Raw genomic sequence first — 23,681 nt, forward strand, 5'->3', positions numbered from 1 at the left:
GAGTTGCCATGTAGGACCCCAAATCAATAAAATCTCTATCTGCCCTACTGACTCAGTTGGACTCTTAAATCCTAAACAGTATCCTTAATAATCCAGTGCAGGCATTTTAGCAATGTTCTTTCTCAAGAATACTGATACTACTGAAGTGTGACATAAGATTGATTATTTGCTAGTATGTTTTGCTTTCTCGCTTAGCCAGTTGTGAAACTGAATATTTTTATGTAGTTATTTACTTTTGTCAGTGGCTTGTATCCCTAGGGTAAAAAGGTGGTGTCTGAAATGTAAACTTTAGCAAGATGTATCCAGTATCTTTGTGCTAAGAGCCACTAGAAAATGAAATTTCTAAATCTAAACAACACTAACCTAGGGCCAGATGCAGCAATGCTTACATACAATACTGTACATTTACATTAAAAAAATCTAGTTCCCTTGACTTGAAGTCTTGCTTGAGTAAAATTATGAATAGATATCATGGTAAAGGGGCTTTAGAGGAAACTTAGATAAGATCTGGAGTGTAATCATTATTCTTTTCACTAATAAATACAAGAATCTGCCCCCAGACTCAGCTGAAAATATTTTTGTGAAAACCTGTATCTAGTTTTGACCTGAAAAAATTCAGTTCCTCTTGGCTGCTGAGATGAAAGGCCAGAATTATTTTAGAGTTAGAAATAATAAGCTTTTCATCATTACCAATTAATTAGGATACTTTTGTCAAGTTAATTCCAAGTACTTTTCAATCCTATCTTGGTTTAAAAAAAATTGATGGCAGATTGGCTTTTACTACTTTAAAATAGGGGATCATAGATTTTCATACTCGTTTGGGGAAGTTTTATAATTTCAAGATGAATGAGATGGTGAAGAAGGAAATGAGGATTGTTCTTAATTATCATGCAAAAAGGAACATATTTTTACCTGACTGTGGTAATGCTGCAGCATATCAATGGATGAGCTTTTAAAAATGACAATGCAGGTATGCAAGGGTCATAATTTTAGGCATTTATACCATTACTTGAAGCTTCATAATATCCCTGTGAGATAACTGTTAAAGATCCATAATAAGACATGGAAGTTACATTTTGACCTTGGTTTGTTATTTAAATAATGAGGGCAACAGACTGAGTTTCTTCTATCTGCTAAAAGTGCTGCCTGTGTAAACCTGGATCAATCCTAGTCTCTTGTCTGGGGGGAGGGTTTCTTGCAACATATTAGACTGTGAAGACCAGAGCTGCCTAGAATGCAGAAGAGCTGGGGGAAAATACTGGATAGAAAAGCCTAAGTTCTCTTCTCTATCCCCTTCCCTTTTAAGTTTTAGCAAACACAAGGCTTCTAAAAAGACTTTAAATTACAGCCATTACAGAGCTTAGAACGTGAAAACAAAATCATAGATGTTTGAAATCTCTTGGGAGAAGTGGGACCAGGCTGTTTCATTAGAAAAAACAATCTATTCTTGCACAGCCTTCCATTCTTCACTGAACATGGAAGTGTGATACTGCGTATTTACTAATGTATTTTTCATTGATTTTTATGCTTCAGATTTGAAGTCCAGCAACATAGCATACAGTAGTATAGGCAATTAATTTTTCATTATAACTTTCTGGCACTTGAAGTTGAGAGATTCTGATACACAGCAGTAATGCAAGGTGAAATAAAACTATTACTGTAAAGTTAGTGAGGAAAACCAGCCAGAGTTGAGCTGGTGCAATAACTCTGAGCTCTTAAGTGCTTTGCAGCTGGAGATCTCAAAGCACTCACGAGATAAGTATTATTATCCTCTTCTTCCAGATGGGGAAACTGAACATAAAGGGTAGGATTCACAAAGGTGCTTAGGCACCTAAGTCCCAGTTTTAGGCTCCACTGCAATCCACAAAACTCTTGCCAAGTGCTATAGGTACATAAGTTTACTCAGCTCCTAAATGTTAAGGATATAAGTCCCCTAGCTGATTGATTCTGCTTCTGGGTTTGCTTTCTACTCTCACTCTAGGTGTTCAGACAGCGAACAGGGGCTGCTAACAGGGAGTTTTGCAAGGGAGTTGAGAAGGGGAGTGGGAAGGGAGCGGGAGTCCCTCGCTGGCCGTAACCCCTTCCCTGTGGCCCCCCCCTAAAATCCTAAAACCTATAAACCAAACTACATTCTAAAACTACTTTCCGTAAACCACCCTTTCACTAACTAGGAGACAATGCAGGCAGAAGCCCAGCAGCAGAGTGGGGGCTATCCAGTTTATTGCACTGACTGTCGCATGTATGATTACCTGCCCTGTGGGCGGGTGGCGTATGTGTGCAGTCGGTGCAAGGAGCTCCTGGCCCTCAGAGACCATGTACGGACTCTGGAGGCCAGGGTGGCGGAACTGGAGGAGCTGAGAGAGGCAGAGAGGTATGTTGATGAGGCTTTCCGGGACACTGTAGAATTGTCCCACCTCCGCTTAGACAGCTCCTGTGCTGTTGAGGAGGAAGAAGGGCCCAGGGAAGTAGAGCAGTCGATGGGAGCAGAGGGAAACCTTCCCGTAGTTGGGACCCTCCTTCCAGATGGTGCTGGGGTTGCCTCTCGCACTGAGGTTGCCTCTCCGGGGGAGGGAACTCCAGTTTCTAGGAAAAGGCAGGTGTTAGTAATGGGAGATTCGATTATTAGAAATGTAGATAGCTGGGTCTGTGATGACCGGGAGAACCGTATGGTGACTTGCCTGCCTGGTGCGAAGGTTGCGGATCTCTCGAGGCATCTAGATAGACTTTTGTGTAGTGCTGGGGAGGAGCTGGTGGTCGTGGTACATGTAGGTACCAATGACATAGGGAAGGGTAGGAGAGATGTCCTGGAAGCCAAATTTAGGCTGCTAGGGAAGAGACTGAAATCCAGGACCTCTATGGTGGCATTTTCAGAAATGCTCCCAGTTCCACGCGCAGGGCCAGGTAGGCAGGCAGAGCTTCGGAGTCTCAATGCGTGGATGAGACGATGGTGTAGAGAGGAGGGGTTCGCGTTCATTAGGAACTGGGGAAACTTCTGGGATGGGAGGAGCCTATACAGGAGAGATGGGCTCTACCTAAACCAAAGTGGAACCAGACTGCTGGCACTAAACATTAAAAAGGTTGTAGAGCAGTTTTTAAACTAGGAGATGGGGGAAAGCCGACTGCTGCAGAGGAGCGTGTGGATCGGACACAGACTTCTCTTAGGGGAGAGTCTGATGATAGAGAATCTCCAGGTTATAGTCAGGAGCAGAGGAATGAGAAGTATAATGTAAGGGCCGGATCAGATGATAAACAGTCACATAAAAAAGAATCTGGCACATCAGAAAAAGGCAGGCTAATAAACAGGGACAAGTTTTTAAAGTGCTTGTACACAAATGCCAGAAGTCTAAATAATAAGACGGGTGAACTAGAGTGCCTTGTGATAAAGGAGGATATAGATATAATTGGCATCACAGAAACCTGGTGGACTGAGAGCAATCAATGGGACACAATCATTCCGGGGTACAAAATATATCGGAAGGACAGAACAGGCCGTGCGGGGGGGAGGAGTGGCACTATATGTTAAAGAAAGTGTAGATTCAAATGAAGTAAAAATCTTAAGCAAATCCACAGCTTCCATAGAGTCTCTATGGATAGAAATTTCATGCTCTAGTAAAAATATAACAGTAGGGATCTATTATCGACCACCTGACCAGGACAGTAATAGTGATGATGAAATGCTAAGGGAAATTAGAGAGGCTATCAAAATTAAGAACCCAATAATAGTGGGGGATTTCAATTATCCCCATATTGACTGGGAACATTTCACTTCAGGACGAAATGCAGAGATAAAATTTCTCGATACTTTAAATGACTGCTTCATGGAGCAGCTGGTACGGGAACCCACAAGGGGAGAGGCGACTCTAGATTTAATCCTGAGTGGAGCGCAGGAGCTGGTCCAAGAGGTAACTATAGCAGGACCGCTTGGAAATAGTGACCATAATACAACATCCCTGTGGTGGGAAGAACATCTCAACTGCCCAACACTGTGGCCTTTAATTTCAAAAGGGGGAACTATACAAAAATGAGGGGGTTAGTTAGACAAAAGTTAAAAGGTACAGTGACTAAAGTGAAATCCCTGCAAGTTGCGTGGGCCCTTTTTAAAGACACCATAATAGAGGCCCAACTTCAATGTATACCCCAAATTAAGAAAAACAGTAAAAACTAATAAAGAGCCACCGTGGCTTAACAACCATGTAAAAGAAGCAGTGAGATAAAAAGACTTCCTTTAAAAAGTGGAAGTCAAATCCTAGTGAGGCAAATAGAAAGGAGCACAAACACTGCCAACTTAAGTGCAAGAGTGTAATAAGAAAAGCCAAAGAGGAGTTTGAAGAACGGCTAGCCAAAAACTCCAAAGGTAATAACAAAATGTTTTTTAAGTACATCAGAAGCAGGAAGCCTGCTAAACAACCAGTGGGGCCCCTTGATGATCAAAATTCAAAAGGAGCGCTTAAAGATGATAAAGTCATTGCGGAGAAACTAAATGGATTCTTTGCTTCAGTCTTCACGGCTGAGGATGTTAGGGAGATTCCCAAACCTGAGCTGGCTTTTGTAGGTGACAAATCTGAGGAACTGTCACAGATTGAAGTGTCACTAGAGGAGGTTTTGGAATTAATTGATAAACTCAACATTAACAAGTCACCGGGACCAGATGGCATTCACCCAAGAGTTCTGAAAGAACTCAAATGTGAAGTTGCGGAACTATTAACTAAGGTTTGTAACCTGTCCTTTAAATCGGCTTCGGTACCCAATGACTGGAAGTTAGCTAATGTAACGCCAATATTTAAAAAGGGCTCTAGGGGTGATCCCGGCAATTACAGACCGGTAAGTCTAACGTCGGTACCGGGCAAATTAGTTGAAACAATAGTAAAGAATAAAATTGTCAGACACATAGAAAAACATAAACTCTTGAGCAATAGTCAACATGGTTTCTGTAAAGGGAAATCGTGTCTTACTAATCTATTAGAGTTCTTTGAAGGGGTCAACAAACATGTGGACAAGGGGGATCCGGTGGACATAGTGTACTTAGATTTCCAGAAAGCCTTTGACAAGGTCCCTCACCAAAGGCTCTTACGTAAATTAAGCTGTCATGGGATAAAAGGAAAGGTCCTTTCATGGATTGAGAACTGGTTAAACAAAGGGTAGGGAACAAAGGGTAGGAATCAATGGTAAATTCTCAGAATGGAGAGGGGTAACTAGTGGTGTTCCCCAAGGGTCAGTCCTAGGACCAATCCTATTCAATTTATTCATAAATGATCTGGAGAAAGGGGTAAACAGTGAAGTGGCAAAGTTTGCAGATGATACTAAACTACTCAAGATAGTTAAGACCAAAGCAGATTGTGAAGAATTTCAAAAAGATCTCACAAAACTAAGTGATTGGGCAACAAAATGGCAAATGAAATTTAATGTGGATAAATGTAAAGTAATGCACATTGGAAAAAATAACCCCAACTATACATACAACATGATGGGGGCTAATTTAGCTACAACGAGTCAGGAAAAAGATCTTGGAGTTATCGTGGATAGTTCTCTGAAGATGTCCACGCAGTGTGCAGAGGCGGTCAAACAAGGAAACAGGATGTTAGGAATCATTAAAAAGGGGATAGAGAATAAGACTGAGAATATATTATTGCCCTTATATAAATCCATGGTACGCCCACATCTCGAATACTGTGTACAGATGTGGTCTCCTCACCTCAAAAAAGATATTCTAGCACTAGAAAAGGTTCAGAAAAGAGCAACTAAAATGATTAGGGGTTTAGAGAGGGTCCCATATGAGGAAAGATCAAAGAGGCTAGGACTCTTCAGTTTGGAAAAGAGAAGACTAAGGGGGGACATGATAGAGGTATATAAAATCATGAGTGATGTTGAGAAAGTGGATAAGGAAAAGTTATTTACTTATTCCCATAATACAAGAACTAGGGGTCACCAAATGAAATTAATAGGCAGCAGGTTTAAAACAAATAAAAGGAAGTTCTTCTTCACGCAGCGCACAGTCAACTTGTGGAACTCCTTACCTGAGGAGGTTGTGAAGGCTAGGACTATAACAATGTTTAAAAGGGGACTGGATAAATTCATGGTGGCTAAGTCCATAAATGGCTATTAGCCAGGATGGGTAAGAATGGTGTCCCTAGCCTCTGTTCGTCAGAGGATGGAGATGGATGGCAGGAGAGAGATCACTTGATCATTGCCTGTTAGGTTCACTCCCTCAGGGGCACCTGGCATTGGCCACTGTCGGTAGACAGATACTGGGCTAGATGGACCTTTGGTCTGACCCGGTACGGCCTTTCTTATGTTCTTCTCCCACCTGAGCCCCAGAGCAGTCCACAAACAGGGGGGGGGAAAAAGGTGTTCACTTACCTATCTCATGTGTAGGACCTCTTCTGGTAGGTGGCCTTTGAGCACACCTACCACACTGGGTCGCATTCAAAATCTGGGGAGAGGAAGAAAAGGTGTCTACTGTACAAATTTTAGCTCAGTGGTTAGAGCAGTCACCTGTGTGAGAGACCCAGGTTCAATTCCCCCCTCTCTCTGAGCAGGGGAAAGAGAATCTGAGTGCTCTAACCACTGGGATATTCTGATGCGGGCTTCCTACAATCTCTCCTGCAAAAGTTATTGCACTGTGGATAATAAGGAAAGAATGCTTGGACGCGGGGCACTGGACCCCGGGTCTTCCACCTCCCATATAGATGTCCTAACCACCAACATACAGAGTCATTCTGTTTTTCTCTTTCTGACCCAATTACTTTCTAAGTATTTGTTCATAGTGGGACAGCTTCAACATGAGCCAGTGGTTAGAGCACCCTCCTAAGGGGGTGGGGAATGGCCCTGTTCAAAAACTTTCTTCCCCTCAAGCAGAAAGGGGAATTGACCGTGGGTTTACCACATCCCAGGTGAGTGCTCCAACCACTGAGCTAAAAGCTCCTTTTCCACCACTGTCGCAGTTTTAGGTGGAGTGAGGCAGGCATCCATCTCATTCCTGTAAGAAGCTGTTTAGATGTCTAAGCCTCCTGACTCTGAGAGGGGTTCCCATTCATGGATTGCTAAGCACAGATAGGTGCTTCCCTGCAGCTTGGACTTGGCTGCTAATCTGTGAAAGGAGAGGGGCTTAGCCCACACCCCTGCTATCAGCATCTTCTATTGGCTAGTTTAGGCAGCTCCCCACCTAGCTTGTTGGCTGTTTGTGGATTGCATGCTAAGGCTCCTATCTCACCCCATTCAGGCTTTGTGGATTGCAGTGCTGTTCCTATGATTTTTCTAGTTGCTACATTGCTCAGCATTGCAATGCCTAACCCTATGTGTGGATCTAGGTTGAAGAGGTTGTGATGTGCCAAAGCTCACAAAGCAAACCACTGGTAGAACTGGGAATAGAATACAGATCTACTGATTTCCAAACTAGTGTCCTATCCGCTGCACCTTGCTGCCTCTCATAGGGCATTATGAGCCTACTGTGTATTGCAGCTTCAGTACACTTTAGATATAATTTTACTACAGCCAGACCCTCTACCATAGTAATAAAATGTTAGAATCTCAGGGAAAAACACTTCATTGTTGTGTACAAAGCCAGACCCTGGCACCTGCTGGCTTCAAGAGAGCCTAAAACTACCCAGAACAAAACCTATCATTTTCAACATTCAAAGAGACATAAAGAACATGCCAAACATTCCTAGCAATATTCCACAAACAAAGGAAGTTACAAGTAAGCAGCTAATCTTTATTCCTCTACTTACCTGCTAACATTTGTACCTTGTGATCTGTTGGGGTTCCCCATCCCCAAAAGGTGATAACTCATATAAGTCACATCTGTGTTTAGACAAGTTCCAAAATCTGAGTTCAGGGGAAGCTCTTGTTACAAATTTGGTAGATTCACTTCAACAAAAAGAAATCACTGCTATGCACCCTAAATATAGCACCAGTACTTGAATTAAATGGTACCTTTTATTTAGATTTATACTAACTTCAGAACAAGGGCACACAAAGTCTAAACCAGCACTATGTCAATATATAAACGACTAGCTAGATTCTCAATCTGTATCATAAAGTTCCCTTCATTATTCCATAAACACACTTAAAATATATATTTAGCAATCAAGATGGGGAAAGACATGCAGGCTCTGTGTATAGTGTCCATGGGTGTGTCACAAGATATTGCCTAGCATTCTATTGGTACCATCATACCCAGCCAAAAGAGCACTGGAGCCTACCTCCATGCACAGGGGTAGGAAGTCTAATTTTATTCCCCCTTATTTTAATCCCTGTAAAATAAAAAGTATTTAAAATATTTTAATATCTTCAGTATTAAAAAAATATGGACTTGACTTACTCCCTAAGGCAGACTGCAGGCTCCAGCCCCCTTCAACATTAGCTGGTGCATCTGACTGAACAGAAAGAAGCCGGCACTCCAAGATGACTGCTTATTTGCCTGGAATAGAAGGGGAGAAATGGCTAAGGTGCTGAATGCCTCTCTTTGCTGGGTTATTTCATCTGGCCTATTCAGCACCGAGCTATTTTTTTTTAAAATGTGCAGTTCACCTTTCATTAATTTGAAATTATTCTGCACAGAGTCTGAGCAGTCCATGTTGCAGTAAAAATGTACTGGTGTCTTTACACAAATGAGGGTACACATTCATTTATTATCCATAGACAGGGGCTGGGCCCAATAATACTTGTTTGTCATTCCTACCTTTATTGGCCTATGGCTCCTCCCTCTCCAAAGCACTGATATACATCCTCTAGTCACAACAAAGGATGTACCAGCATTCTCAGACTGCTTCTCTCTGCAGACAAGATGCTGCCCTATGCTTTAACATTAAAGGCTCATAGAGAGAGAAAATATTTGGAACATGCCATCACAGCAGTAACAGCAGGGGTTGGTTGTTGTAATTTTTTTCTTTGTTTTCCCTGATCTGGAGAAAATTTAAATTATTTTTGAATTTCATCATTTTGTCCAGTTTAATGCTTTGTATTTTTGAGGGCTCCCCTATGTGTCTGCCTGCAAGCAGCAATTCTTCGTATCTCTCAAGCAGCTCATGGATTCATACCTGTTTGGCCACAGACTTTCAGACTGAGACTTGGGTTTATAGCGAAATTATTAGAGTGGCTTCCAAAGTCTCAGGATTTCCAGTGGTGCCTCACCCAGGGCCGCAGGCCCCTCCATCAGAAAACAATGTTGAACAGAAGAGACAGGAGTAGAGTCCAGACAGAGTGCAGAGAAACAGTTGTGTTCTTGAGCTCCACCATTTTCCTGTTTCACATACAGGTAGAGATTATCTTCCCGGTGATAAAATAATTGCAGTTTATTTGCTTTTTCTTTTGAACTTCCCGAATCACAGAGGGACGTTGGGTTTGAATTGGGGCATGTCACCTGAGAGGAAAGTCTCAAGTTACTCCATGACTTGGTCCAGGGGCCAGTGGCTGTGGTACCAAAAGGAGGGAGGAGCCCTCAAACACAGGCCCAAATTCTGCCTGCTACATTTCCACTTGCTTCAGTAGCAGCCACGAAGCCAGGCCTTTCAAAAGGGCAGAATTAGTTAGGTCATAACCCGAGGGGCTAGAAGGCTCAAAATTCCAGTTAATCCCTTTCTTCCTCTGCCTCCCCTTGGCAGACCCGTGAGCTAGTTCTTGCTCAAACAGTGGGCCCACAGCACTGACTCATCTGACGCCTCTGCGCATGGAGTGCCAGCCAATCTCGAGCTGCCTTAGACACCCAAGTCCCGCCTTCCGAGTGCCTTCTGACAGGCACAGTGTTGTGGGGGAGGGGTGGCTAGGAGGCCTCACAGGGGGCTGTGGGCTGTGCCTTGTTGTGTTCTTTAAAATAGAAGACCTGATGAGGGTGGCCTCTAACTGGGAAAGGTAGAAACATCCCCAAAGGTAGCCTGATACCAGGCCTCACATGGGACCGGGTTGAGCTTACCCACAGCTTTACAAAGCAGGCCTCACAACCCTCCTGTGAGGTAGAGCAAAAGCCTCATCCCCTTTTCACAGGTGGGAGCTGAGGCACAGAGCGGTTCAGTGACTGGCAAAAGTATCACAGCAGATTGATGGCAGAGCTAGGCTGGAGGATTCAGGGCTTCCTCATGTGGCTGCCTAGGCCCCTCAACCTCCTCCCAGCTGTGTAAAGTTACCCCAGATGAAGAGGGCATGACCTAGACATAGCTTTCAAAAATACAAATACAAACAAGGGCGATGGGTCAGCTCAGAAGCTTAGTGAGATGCACTGTGCCACGGGGGAGACCTGAGGTAACACCTTCAAAAGCACCTATGTGAAAATGGCCCAAAATGGCAAAACTGGCTTTTGAAAATGGGATTTCGGTCCCTAAAGAATGTAGGCACTTTTGAAAAATTTATCCACTGAATCATTTCATGATGGTCTCACTCCCAGTTGTGTCATGTGAAGGAAGCATACTTAGCCCTGCTACACTCCCTGCTGTGTAATTATTTTATAAAACATCAGGAAATCCTAAATTCTAAGCCAGGCTCTGCCAGCATTTCACTGGGACTTTTGCCAAGTCAGTGAACCTCTCCATAGGTTTTGGAAGGAAACTGGCTTGTTAGAAACGCTGCTGACATGTTTCAAAGCAGAGTTCTCTTTAGTCTTTCTCACCTCAGCCATCTGAATGGTAGGACAGTTGTAACAAGAAAACTGTCATAGATACAACAGATTCCTTTGAGAACAATATTTACAGTGTTTATTAACAACCACACTTGGGCAGATACAGAATATTTATATGACTTGTAAGAACATTTCTCCAAAACAATAATAAAAAAAAAATCAGTTCATATTAGTGTAATTGTTAGTTCAAAGCTAACACATTAGATTTTGGATTGTGAAATCTTTGGGCTGGTGGCTCTGCCACAGACTTTATACATGACCTTGGCCAAGTCAGCTGATCTCTCTGCGCTTCAGCTCCCAATAATCTGCTTGTAGCTCTTTCTCCCACCCATGGTCTGCCTTGTGGATTTAGAGTGTAAGCTCTTCAGAGCCGGAATTATCTCTTACTCTGTGTTTGTAAAATGCCCAGGGCATGCACTGTGGCCCTGATTTCAGTTGGGGTCTTTATGCACCCCTGGTGCCTTGACCAAGCACCATTAATGAGTGTCCTTTATTACAGCTGTGCTCTCTTCAGTTGGTGGTTGACATTTCTGTTCTCTCTCTCTCTCTCTGTTGCTAGTTTTCTTTAAGCTTTTTGGAAAGTTTTACCAGAGATTTCATTGCAGAAGTATTAATGACTCCTGTGACAATGGCAGAAAGTGGTGGGCAGGAAAAGGCAAGATGGATAACAACAGTTATCATGAGTTCAGCTCTCCAGGTACTGTATACCAGTTATTGGTGAACTGCATAGGCACCAGCTTCGTGGATGCTCTGAGGCTGGAGCACCCAACTCACCGGCAGCCCCCCTAATCAGCTCCTTCCCCTCCCCACAGCACCTCCCACCCTCTGGCAGCCATGCCAATCAGTGCCTCCCCCTGCTGCCCAGTGCCTCCCGCCTGCCATGATCAGCTCAGGAAGCGCTGGGAGAAGGAGAGAAGTAGAGTGACCAGATGTCCCGATTTTATACAGACAGTCACAATATTCAGGGCTTTTTCTGATATAGGCGCCTATTACCCCTCCCCCCCACTCTGTCCCGATTTTTCACACTTGCTATCTGGTCATCCTAGGGAGGAGTGAGGGCAGGACATGCGTGGGGTGGGGGTACAACAAAGTGAGAAGAGGCCGGGTGGGGGAGAACGGGGGCAGAGTGAGGGTAGGAGGAGGTGGGGTGGGAGTGGGGCTTTGGGGGAACAGGTGCAGCATCCCCGACACATTAGAAAATTGGCTCCTCAGGTCAACTGCAGCAACTGATTCACTAATATTGAACCAACTGTCAAGGATTTCCAAGATTTTATAACAGGAAAATATTTTATGCAATGCTAAAGTATATAACAGATATAGGAAAATGTGTGTCACTTACCTGGTAAACCTGCTGCTACCATAGACCTACCTTTTTCTTCATGTTTTTTTCTTATGCCTTTTCCCTTCATGTTTGGTATCAGTTCAGTATTTCTGCCACCTGCTGTTGTGAGTTAAATGTTTTCCTAACCCATGTCTTTCTTTTTATATTGCACTGATTCTACTATATGGATTTTTTTTTCAGCTGATCAATGTAAGTCATTCCAGCAAGGATGTTGTCGTCTTCTAGATTCCCCCCTGAAGACTATCTCTTCCATTATACAGTATTAATACTTTGGATAGATTACAGTAATAAGTTAAGAGATTCAAATATGAGTGCACAATTTTTGGTTTAAAATTCAGATTCTTGAGGAGACTGAAGTCTGATTTGAGCGTGTTAAAGTCAGTCCAGAATGTGTGCGATTGTTTGAGATTTTTTTTCTAGAACACTAGAAAATTCAACCTGCAGGTTGAAAAATATGTACAAGTCCACCCCATTCTTCAGAAGACATTGTTGCATAGTGTTATCTTGCTTTCCTAAGCAGTTTGTATTCTGCCATGAAGCTCCCGTGGTAAGGATGTTGTCCAGAGCAGTTTTTTCTGATCTATCTGTCCTTCAAGTCAAATGTTGACATCCATATTGATTCATTCAAACCAGTCTACTTAATTGCAGGCAGGCAAACACCTAGTGTGTACATTTCTACTGTCTGAAAATCTTCCTTCTGTGCATCCCTTTTTAAAAACAAAGATTTGACTGTAAAATGTTGTTTGTGACGTTTCCTTGTGTATTATGCAAGTGTTTCCTGTAACAAAATGAATGTAGACTGGCTGGAAGAGGTAAAAAACATTAGAAGATTGTCACCCCATTATTTCACACCTAAATCATTGTTGCAGCTATGCAAATATTTCATATTCTCATCATTATGCAAAAGTTAAATTAAAATGTTTAAAGTCATTACTGCTACTGGAGTAAAAATATTTTCTAAACTAAAGGTACTAAAGACCTTTTAACAGTCAGACTCTGTTTTAAGAGTCCAATTGATATGATTGGAAGCATGTTTTAAAATACATTTTTTACATTTATTTAGAGTCATGAAATTTCAGAATCTCTACAGAGTCAACACCACAGAGTTCGATATTCAGATTCGGTGGAAAATGGATCCATGATTTTTTCTCTTTCTGGTACAGTAAATTGAATTGCAGTACATATTTCTTAAAGAACTCACCAGAAATTCTAATGGGGTATAGGAGCAGCTCCTCTTGCAGTAGCACAGAGCAGACCTAAGAAACTGTACAAAAGCTGCATTGCAGAAATGTCAGACAGTTTGGAATGGTGGATGTGAAAGTGCCAAGGTATTTTCTTTTTCAAGAGGCCATTAGAAAAGAGTGGAAGTGAGGAGAGGAGGGGCTGTGAATAGAAATCAGATACTAGTTATTGCATTAAAGTGCAGTTGTACTCTGAAAAGTGACTATATAAAATGTCATCTTACTTGATAGAACAGCCCCTTATGTGTACCTAATGATTTTTGTGATTTTTTTTTAAATCTGCTGTTATTTAATCTTATTAGCTTTACTTAAGCCATTCATCTAAGAGTGACCTGAGTTGGATTCTATTCCTTCTGTGCAATAATCAAATTGTTTACTGAATCCCAGTCACACCTGAGTGAATCTAGCTGAGACAATATCACTGCACAAATATCACTAAAGTGTAATTCAGCCAGCAAAACTTTTACTACTGGTGACAATGTGTGAAAAGAAAACTAGCTTGACCGTAATCTTCTAAGTCAAATTTGCTGAGCTAGCAGTTATAAAAAAAATTCTCTGTAAAATGAGCCAATTTGACGAGGAAATAACTGAGGCAACAAACATAAAACCCCACATTACTATTTCTACAGTTGCTTTTCAGAATAGAACAGCACCTTAAACCACTAAAGTGACATTTAGGCAAAATAGTTCTGCTTATTCTGAATTTGAAGCCTTTGCCATCAACATCGCATGGGGCATGGATAAGTTTCCACCACACCTGTCTAACCTGAGCTGCTCTTTCCATGTCCTGCATGTTGCTAAGTCTCACAAGTTTCCCTGTCTGAGGACTGTTTGACAAAGGGATTCTTTCAGTTGGCCCCTTTTGCGTGTTCCTTCAGGTGCCCAATGGCACATCTGCCATTGCAGATGCTCCTTGTTCTTAAGCTGTTCCCCACATATTTCTAGCTTCTTTTCTGCATAACTTTAGAGATAAAGGTTTGTTGAAGTTGCACTAATCTTGGCAATTGTTATAAATTCATCCCATTAAATACCTAGAATTTGTCTCTATCGTTTGTGGATTTCAAGATTTCCCATCCATATGTTAATATGGAAATAACATTTAAGTTGAAAACTTGTAGTTTGGTCTTAAATTGTAGATTTTTCGATGACCAAATCTGAAGCTGGTGACTGCAGCTGCTGCTGTTCAATTTGTGACATTATTTCCTTCTGGCCATCCCCACTGGCTTGCACGTTACTGCCAAGGTAGTGAATTGACTCACATTTTATATTCCTTTGCCTTCTAAAGTAATGCTTGAGTTGGGAGTTCTGCTTATTGATGACTTGGTAGTTAGAAGACTAAACCTCATTACTAGCTTGAAGTAACAAACTGAGCTTACATTGTAAATCAATTTCTTCTCTAGGCATTGCATTTCTATTGGCAGACACACAAGACTTATTTAAGACAGGAGGAGAACTGTTTTTAGGCAGAACTGAGAAGTTCATAAACATTCATCGGAATAGTTTTTTGCTTTTGTCAGCTGCCTTGCATGGACCAAAAGAATGGGATTTAATGTTCAGGATTCAGAAAAGGTATGTCTTTAATTGGATCAGTATTTTTATTACTAAAGAATAATGAGATGTAATATTAATGAATAGTTGCACAAATGTCCTATATACAGATTTTCAAAGGTCCTGCCAAGCTGGACACTTGCCAGACTGCTGTGAGGTGATCCAATGGCTGAATCCTCAGGTGTTTTAAGCCTCCAGAGTCTCAACAGAGCCAAGGCACTGTCTCTGTCTTAGGGTTCCTAGGCACATGCTCAGGGTTCAGCGCCTCTGTCTAGTATCCCCCTCCTGAGAGCTGCAACCTCACAGCTCATTACCCAGTCCTTAGAAACAGTGCTAAGCAGGAGCCAATTTACTATGAAACAAGCTGTGCATTGGCACGGGGCCACCAACAGGGGAGGTCCCACAAAATGCAGGACAAATCTCATCTGACAACCTCCCCGAGTCCCGGCCAGTGGCGCAACAGGGCTCAGGCAGGCAGGCTGCCTGCATGCCGTGGCCAGTGGCTGGTTGCTGGCATGTCTCTGTGCACCCCTGGTGGAGGGGGAGGCGACGCCATGCACTGCCCCTGCCAGCACATGGAGACCCGCTGCCACCCTCCCCCCAAAGGGACGCACAGAGACATGCCAGCTGCAGAGCTAAGGTGGCTCCCTGCCTGCTCTGCCTCCTGCCCTCTGCACTGCGCTGCTCCCGGAAGCAGCAGCCCAGTGGCCCCACGTGTGTGTGTGTGTCTCTCTCTCTGTGTGCTGCCCCTGCCCTGAGCGCCGACTCCACAGCTCCCATTGCCCAGGAACTGAGGCAATGGAAGCTGCACGGGCAGCACCTGAGGGCAGCGGTGCATGGAGAGCACCTGCTCCTGCCTCACATGGATGAGCTGCTGCCAAAGGAGTGTGTGCACCAGTTGCTTTGGGAGCCACACCGCCCAAGGTAAGCACTGCCTCCCTGCCCTCCTCCAACACCCTAACCTCCTGCCCCAGCCCAGAGCTCACACTCAAACTTTCTCCCAGAGTCTGATCCCTCACCCCTCCCATACCCAAAGCCCCAGCCCAGAGCCCGCACCCAGCACGCAAACTCCCTCCCAAAGCCCGACCCCTGCACCCCAACCAAGGTACCTCATTTTATTTTCATTTACTTTCCATTAATTATAATATAGGAGGAGGATGAAGGAAAAAAAGAGTGAAAAACGTGTGGGGGGATAAGAGAATGTTCCAAGGGAGCGGGGGGCGGGGGGGATAAAGCTGCGCACAGGGACCCACTAACTCTAAATTTGCCATTGGTGCTAAGCCCTTAGACTTCCACCCAGAATTTAAATTCACCCCATCCCAGAACTTTAGCTGTGTGGGTCTCCTGGGCCTACAGTGTAACATATAAAACACAGACACTTTGCACAGGATTTTAAACACCATTGCTTTTTACCTAATCACATGAGAAATACTCACCTCTATACAAAAATAATAAATTGTATATGCATTTCCCTGTCTGTTTCCTCACCACTCCAGAGCACCCTTTGGGCTGGGGTCAGAGTTGTCAGGGGCATCTAGAATCCTTCTGCTGCAATGGCATGGCTTGCATTCTGAAATATGGACCCGTATCTCACCTAGGCTAATCCATCCCCTTCTTCTTTCCTGTGTGTTTTCACCCGCTATGGTTTTTAGAGGCTGCCCTCAACACTTTGGTGTCTTCATCCTGTATTTTGGATTTCCCACTCTCCAAATGCTAGACACACACACACCCAACACCCCTCCACCCAAAAAACAAACAAAAAACTAGTGAGGGAAGTTGGAGAACTAGTTTCTCCTAGTATGCAGTAACTCCTTTGTTCTTCTCAAGTAAGACCTATTCAGATGCTGATAGTCCTTAACAATCTGCTCTTATTCTTGGTCTGGATTCACAGACCTAGAGGCATTCCATGATACAGCAATTTTACATAGTAACAACTTCATAATATCAACCAGAATTCATAAGTGCTACAGACAGATTTCTCAAATCGTCACACAGGTGAATTTGATTTTGCTCATCTAGTGGAAAATTAGCCAGAGGCTAATGTTTGTAACATTGGTTTGTCTTATTAATAGAGAATGTCCAAAACAATGCTATCAGAATTATTTTGACATGTCACAGTCAACCTGACAGCATGGGACACTCTTGAAAGCATGACAAGTAACACTTTCTTCAATCACTTCAGTGCTACGTAATATATTTAGTGATTCTTTTTTCTAAGTTTGTAACACTGACTGGAAAATGTTGCTATTTTTCTTTAATTTCTAAAAACCACAACTCTCCCCTGTAACAAGTCTTGTCTGCATTAAGAAATATTTAACAAATGTTTGTTCACCAGTTTTTAAAACTTACCCATAGTCACAAGGAGGATCCCAGGAGCCATAAGTATCTGAACAGCTGGCTTCTTATTTGGATTAAACCTTTGATTATTCTAAAGCATTCTCATCCCATGTCACCCTGATTCTTCACATTTAGGCCATGTCTACACTACCACTTACATTGGCTAAACTTATGTCACTCAGGGTGGGAAAAAACACCCTCCTGAGCAACATAAGTTTCGCTAGCATAAGTGGTAGCGTGCATAGCACTATGTTGGTGGGACAGCCTCTTCTGCTGACATAGCTGCTGCTGCTTGTTGTGGGTGGTCTAACTATGTCAGCAGGAGAGCTCTCTCCCGTCGGCATAGAGAGGCTACACAAGAGATCTTACAGCAGCACAGTTGTGTTGGTGGGTACTTCTGTGCCGCTGTAAGGTCTCTAGTGTAGACATAGTCTCTAGAGTATTTTAGCACTATTCTGGAAAGCAAAATCTGTGCAAGTGTTTCTGTAAGTTTAGGTTTCTAAACCTTCTTGCCTCTATTTCACTGCTAAGTTCCAGCTTGAGTAACTAAAACCTATAATAGACCCTTTTGTAAAGATGTCATTGGATGTACTACTTATCAGAAGTGGTGGATTGAGAGGGGCGAAATACTAAAGTCCCATTTATCCCTAGAATAGATATTGCAGACAGAAGCAGTGAAAATTTCCTGCCCCTTCATAAACTTGTGTGTTTAAAGTGAAATTTTTATCAGGATTATGCTCTTGTTTTGTGTATAACTAACTGACAGGTAGCTCGTTCTGTCTGGATAGTGTGGTAACAAGGTATGGGAGTTTAGATTTAAACCTATTCCTTTTGCTCAGTGTTTTCGGACACCTGATTGTAATCTACCACCATCCTCACCAAATCCACTTGCCTACTGGCATTTTGAGAGTTAAAACTAATTCTGCAAATGGCATGGCAAAGCAGTGCTTACAGTCTCAATCCTTCCTGTGCACATAAATGCTGAAGGATCTTGGTCTCAACCAAAGTGGAATAGGGCTTGGGGCTCTGTCACTAAGCATTCCAGAGAAAGAAGGGAGCTTCTCTCCTGTAACACCTCATAAAATACAGGAAGAAGAGGTGCCGGGGCGGGCGGGGGTGGGGGGGAAGAGGGGTGTAAGAATAGTGTCAACCCTCCATTTGCCTTTAAAAAAAAAAATAATAATAATCCCAAACTCTCTGCATGCACTGCTGGGGAGTGTAGGAAGTAGGATTGGAAAATTTCTTACTGATAATTTCCTTTCTGGTAGCAATGTCTCCCACAATTCTGGACATCTGGGCTGCTCCCCTCTGTACAGCTCACAGAGGCAGATCAGTGTTATGGTGCCACATGTTCTGGACACACACCCTGTGCTTCTGTTTGCTGCCAGATAAATTATTCCCAAGCTGTAAAATTTGCATATAATCATTAAAAAATGTTCCAGAGATAATGAAGTACTTATGCACATTAGACCAAGGACAACAGTCCATATGGTAACAATTCCACTTAATATCTGACCCTTGACTCATGACCCGTACCAGGATGGGTAGAATTGTGGGAGATGCTGCTAGCAGGAAGGGAATTATTGGTAAGAAATTTTCTTTTCTGCAGCCCAGCATCTCCTACAATTCTGGACGTCTGGGAAGTAGTGAGATATAGCGATGGTTATGAAACAAAAGTTTGGTAGGAAAGAAGTGCAGCGCACAGTCAACTTGTGGAACTCCTTACCTGAGGAGGTTGTGAAGGCTAGGACTATAACAATGTTTAAAAGGGGACTGGATAAATTCATGGTGGCTAAGTCCATAAATGGCTATTAGCCAGAATGGGTAAGAATGGTGTCCCTAGCCTCTGTTCGTCAGAGGATGGAGATGAATGGCAGGAGAGAGATCACTTGATCATTGCCTGTTAGATTCACTCCCTCTGGGGCACCTGGCATTGGCCACTGTCGGTAGACAGATACTGGGCTAGATGGACCTTTGGTCTGACCTGGTACGGCCTTCCTTATGTTCTTATGTTCTAGGAGCAAGCAGGGAGATGCTGCAGTGAAAGCTCAGGGACAGTTAAACCCCGCAGAGGTTAACTGACCCAAGGAAAAAGAGGAATGCTCCCCGCTGCCCAAAAAACTGGGTAGAAAAGTTAAAATAGAAGTAGTAAGGGCAGGAGGCAAAGAAACTGCCACTGTCTGCTGCTGTGGAGGCAGAGAATCTGGCAGCAAGCAGGAGCAGAAGAGATATGGCCAGACCATGTGGTGCCAAAACACTGCCTCCATGAGATGCAGAGAGAGGACGGTAGCCAAGACGTCCAGAATTGTGGGAAATGCTTGGATGGAGAAATATTATTCTGATAATGTGAGAGGGGTTTTTCAGCCTTAAGCTGCAGTGTACTGTAAATATATATTTTAAATGTAATCATGGTTATTCTGATGTGCAGATTCCTGGGCAGTAATTTACGTGTAATTCCAGTTCATAACACTGCTGAAACAGTTAAACTCATGCTAAGTATAGCAAAGGTAAGTCTTGTGGTATATATTAACAAATATTACCCATGAAAGTTTTTTAAAAAATACATTAATAAAAACAATGAATCACAAAATAAATTTTTTGTCCTTAACTGAGTTTGTAGCTTACTGTTACATTGATCAGAGTCCCAACAATACCTACTGTTCTAAGAACACAAGCCGAAGTCTGATGTTGTAGTTCAAATGTTTGTTTCAAACTATTATCAACAATAGCTTTAAAAGGTCTTATTAGCATCTATAAAGATGAATGATCGAGCTCTAGGGCCTAATTCTACTCTCACTTGCCACTGTAAATCAGGAGTGACTCCATTCATTTATTAGCGTAAAACTAGCATGAAATCAAAATCAGGCTGTAAATATTGAAGGTCTTCTTAAAGTAAATTATTAACCTAAAGACTATAGCAGCTTGTGGACGTCAATCAATAATAGATTTACTTGTATAACTCTATTCTATAGACTAGCAACTACAACAGAGCCATTTGTGTTCTTTATATCTGTGCAACTGCCACACATCCTACATGCTTAAGTAAACAAGAATTTTCTTTGAAAAGATTAATGCATATGCAGGAATTATTTAATGATTTTTCTACAGAAATGCTGAGTCAACGTTAATTATAAGAGTATGAATGGCACTCCAATAATGTAACAAAAATAAAAGGAATAGCACAAACCAGATATTAGTTTGCATTTTATCCTTTTCATAAGTGGTCACTGTATAAAAAATTAGCATTTACCAATACAATATTCTGGCATAAGATACTGCAATTATTTTCTATTCTAGAGTCTATAAAACAACGGTGGCATCTCATGTTGACATCTTAATAGTAACCATTGTACGTCAGACCTCTAGCTTTTTGTGAAATCTGTTCTGCACCATATCCTAATTCAGCCTACTGCTGATCCTATACATTTGAAACTCGCCTGCACTTGATCTGCACTAATGTCCCAATGACTTCAATGGGAGTTCCATGTAAGGGATGTTAGCATGAGTCCCAGATCTATTTATGGCCATGAAAATATAGTTCTAAATCTTAAGGCCAGAACCTGACCCCTGCTGGGGTCAACTTGCACTAGTTTGCCAGTGCAAAGCAATCACAAGCCAGTTGAATAAGCTACCTCAAGATTCCCCCATCTGGGGAATGCCAGCTGAAGTACAACATGCATAATGACTGCCATTTCACTCCTCCCTGTCCCCAGTGCAGGAGGGGTGGCCAGGGAGCAACAATATTTAGCCTATCTTTGGCAGCTGTAACAACCCCTTGTCATAACTATAAAGGGAAGGGAACAGCCCTCCTGTGTACAATACTATAAAATCCCTCCTGGCCAGAGACACGAAAATCCTTTTACCTGTAAAGGGTTAAGAAGCTCAGGTAACCTGGCTGACACCTGACCCAAAGAACCAATAAGGGGACAAGATACTTTCAAATTTTGGTGAGGGGAAGGCTTTTGTTTTTGTGCTCTTTGTTTTTGGGGTTGTTTGCTCTTGGGACTAAGAGGGACCAAACATCAATCCATGCTCTCCAAATCTTTCTGAACCAGTCTCTCATATTTCAAACTTGTAAGTAACAGCCAAGCAAGGCGTGTTAGTTTTATCTTCATTTTCTCAACTTGTAAATGTTCCTTTTTGCTAAGAGGATTTACCTCTGTTTGCTGTAGCTTTGAACCAAAGGCTAGAGGGGGTTCCTCTGGGCTCTATGAATTTGATTACCCTGTAAAGTTATTTTCCATTCTAATTTTACAGAGATGATTTTTACCTTTCTTTCTTTAATTAAAAGCCTTCTTTTTAAGAACCTGATTGATTTTTCCTTGTTTTAAGATCCAAGGGGACTGGATCTGGACTCACCAGGAATTGTTGGGGGAAAGGACGGGGGATGGTTAAATTCTCCTTGTGTTAAGATCTAAGGAGTTGGATCGGTGTTCACCAGGAACTTGGTGAAGAAGTCTCTCAAGACTATCCAGGGAAGGGAGCTAGTATTTGGGAGTGGTGGCAGCAAAACCAGATCTAAGCTGGTAATTCAGTTTAGGAGTTCACATGCAGGTCCTCATATCTGTACTCTAAAGTCTAGAGTGGGGAAGGAACCTTGACACCCCTTGTGGGATGTTATTAGAATATGAACAAAGCAGTCCCACAGCTGCTTTAAGTTGTGCTTTAGGATCAACCTGGCACCCCAATGCAGCTTGCCCAGTTACCTTTGTTTATCCCTCACCCCCAGATATCCAGTTTAGAGAATCTGGTCTCAGTCTCTTCGTAATTTCCAGTTGTACTATATTAAGACTAAATGATTCAGTATTTCTTTACCCAAACTATCTAATTCTCTTTTAATCAAAATATTTGTAAGTAGTGTCACATATTTCTTTTTCCTTTTAAGATCACCTGCAAACCACACATAGACAACATTCGCTACAGAATGTTCATGGCAAAAGCCCAGATCATAGACCAGAGTCCAGTTTGGAAAATGCTTCACAAGATCCAGTTGGATTGTAACTAACTTAGTACCAAACAGATTTATTCAAAACTTCTGGAGTTACATTTCTAAACAAAATACAAATGCTTTTCTTGTCTGTTCAAAAAAATACAGCAACTGTACAAAAAATGGTCAGTTTAAAAATATTTGTGTATATAATTAATGCATTAAATGAAAATTTACATAACATTTATTGTGATATTCAATGCTATATAGTGCGAGTTATACCACATTTGCTAACTTGGAGAAAAGTTAAGGGATTTTTTTTAAATCCTATATATGTTTTGTTTTTACAATTTGGGCAATTTAAATAAAACATCATTAAAAAGCAAGTGCCTTACCTTCAGCTTGATTGCAAAGTGATGTTATTTTCCAAAACATTTAAACACCTCTTTGGGAGCTTCTTCATAGTTAGGGAGGATAAGAATAATCAAAATGATCCTAGAGTAGATTCCCCCAAGTTCCATATATTTTAGACCATATTATGCATTAACAACTTTTGCACTGAATTGTATTCTTGTTTCTCTTTACAAAAAATATGCTTCCTGTCTTGTTTATGTATATTACCTTTCACTGTGGAAAGTTCTAAACTTATCTTGTTTTTGAAGCATGGCTTCCCCTTGTCCTCAAATCCCTATGCTCAGATCTCCAGTATGGACAGTCCTGATTCACAGTCAGTCTTTATTAATCTAGAAGTATGGTTGGCAATATTAATTGCAGTAATAATAACTAGTATTTACACATCTGCGGATCTCAAAACTTTCCAAACATTATTATTGGGTTCTAGGTAATGCAAACATAAGGCTATTTCTACACACCAAAAACATCCTCTCATCTCCAAAGGTTAATAAAATATAATTATCTTATGCCAAGCAGATGAAATTTCCAACTCTAGCAAAACTGCTGCAAACTCAATGAGAGGGTAACTTGGGATATTTTGTTGAAATTAGTACATTGTCTATTTCCATTAATCAGATTCTACAGTAAAGACATGTAAAGAACATCAGTTGCAAGTATTCTAACAGCCTTTTATAAATAATTCTTCAACAGACTTGTTTAAAGCTTCATAATGTCTCTTTCAAGTAAAGTCATAATGACTAACGTCTTAATGTATTGCAAGCATTAAAAACCCACTGGATTTAGGACATCAAGTGCTTCATTTGACCGCCAATATTTATGTTATGTTATGGTTTTTATTTTCACTTCGATGAGTTCTTCTACTCGGGCCAGAACACTTTCTATTAAATCAAATGTGAAAAGAGCTGAATGTAGAACCTGAAATGTCAAGAAAAATTCTTGTTATTTATATTAGCACAATGACATTTTTTTTCCCAGTCAGCTCTAAACGTACACTTGCCTTCAGGTAAAAAAACAAAACAAAAAAAACAACTGTCTAAATGCATTTGCATAACTTTGGAAAAAGGTATAAACTCACCTGAAGTTGCATTTCAGTGGTCATGTTAGGCATCTTTTCCCCAGCAACTGTTACAGAACAAACTGCTTTAGAATTGTAAGATTCTGTAAAATAAAACAACATATTATAGAGCAGCAGGGTGTTCCATCTAATTTTTAAATTAACATCTTCATTCTATTACAGTTAGAAATTCTAAATTGTTAAATGTG

The 23,681-nt window shown here is 41.8% G+C and overlaps 2 protein-coding genes across 11 annotated transcripts in view; one reads left to right on the plus strand and one right to left on the minus strand.

Annotated features, from left to right (window-relative positions):
* The first annotated feature begins 9,742 nt into the window (after positions 1-9,742).
* Positions 9,743-22,096, plus strand: C8H1orf146 (chromosome 8 C1orf146 homolog). 8 transcript variants are annotated; one of them, XM_045028623.1, is made up of 6 exons: positions 9,743-9,849; positions 11,169-11,306; positions 13,015-13,108; positions 14,593-14,761; positions 19,506-19,584; positions 21,963-22,096. In XM_045028623.1, exons 2-6 carry the CDS (start codon positions 11,223-11,225, stop codon positions 22,080-22,082), a joined length of 546 nt encoding a protein of 181 aa, XP_044884558.1. In that variant the 5' UTR covers positions 9,743-9,849; positions 11,169-11,222; the 3' UTR covers positions 22,083-22,096. The 8 variants fall into 8 exon arrangements, with proteins under 8 accessions (XP_044884558.1, XP_044884559.1, XP_044884563.1 ...); XM_045028624.1 differs by having other exon boundaries at positions 9,745-9,867; XM_045028628.1 differs by having other exon boundaries at positions 9,787-9,867; positions 11,215-11,306.
* Positions 22,097-22,509: 413 nt separating this feature from the next.
* GLMN (glomulin, FKBP associated protein) overlaps positions 22,510-23,681 on the minus strand; it is a 37,922-nt gene continuing 36,750 nt past the window's right edge. For all 3 annotated transcript variants that reach the window (XM_045028618.1, XM_045028620.1, XM_045028619.1), the window contains exons 18-19: positions 23,494-23,576; positions 22,510-23,333 (exon numbers count right to left, since the gene is read on the minus strand). In XM_045028618.1, the coding sequence (XP_044884553.1) occupies positions 23,238-23,333; positions 23,494-23,576 (179 nt within the window). In that variant the 3' untranslated portion in view covers positions 22,510-23,237. The remainder of the gene's footprint in view (positions 23,334-23,493; positions 23,577-23,681) is intronic.

Source organism: Mauremys mutica, chromosome 8, assembly GCF_020497125.1.
Source record: "Mauremys mutica isolate MM-2020 ecotype Southern chromosome 8, ASM2049712v1, whole genome shotgun sequence".
NCBI lineage: Eukaryota > Metazoa > Chordata > Testudines > Geoemydidae > Mauremys > Mauremys mutica.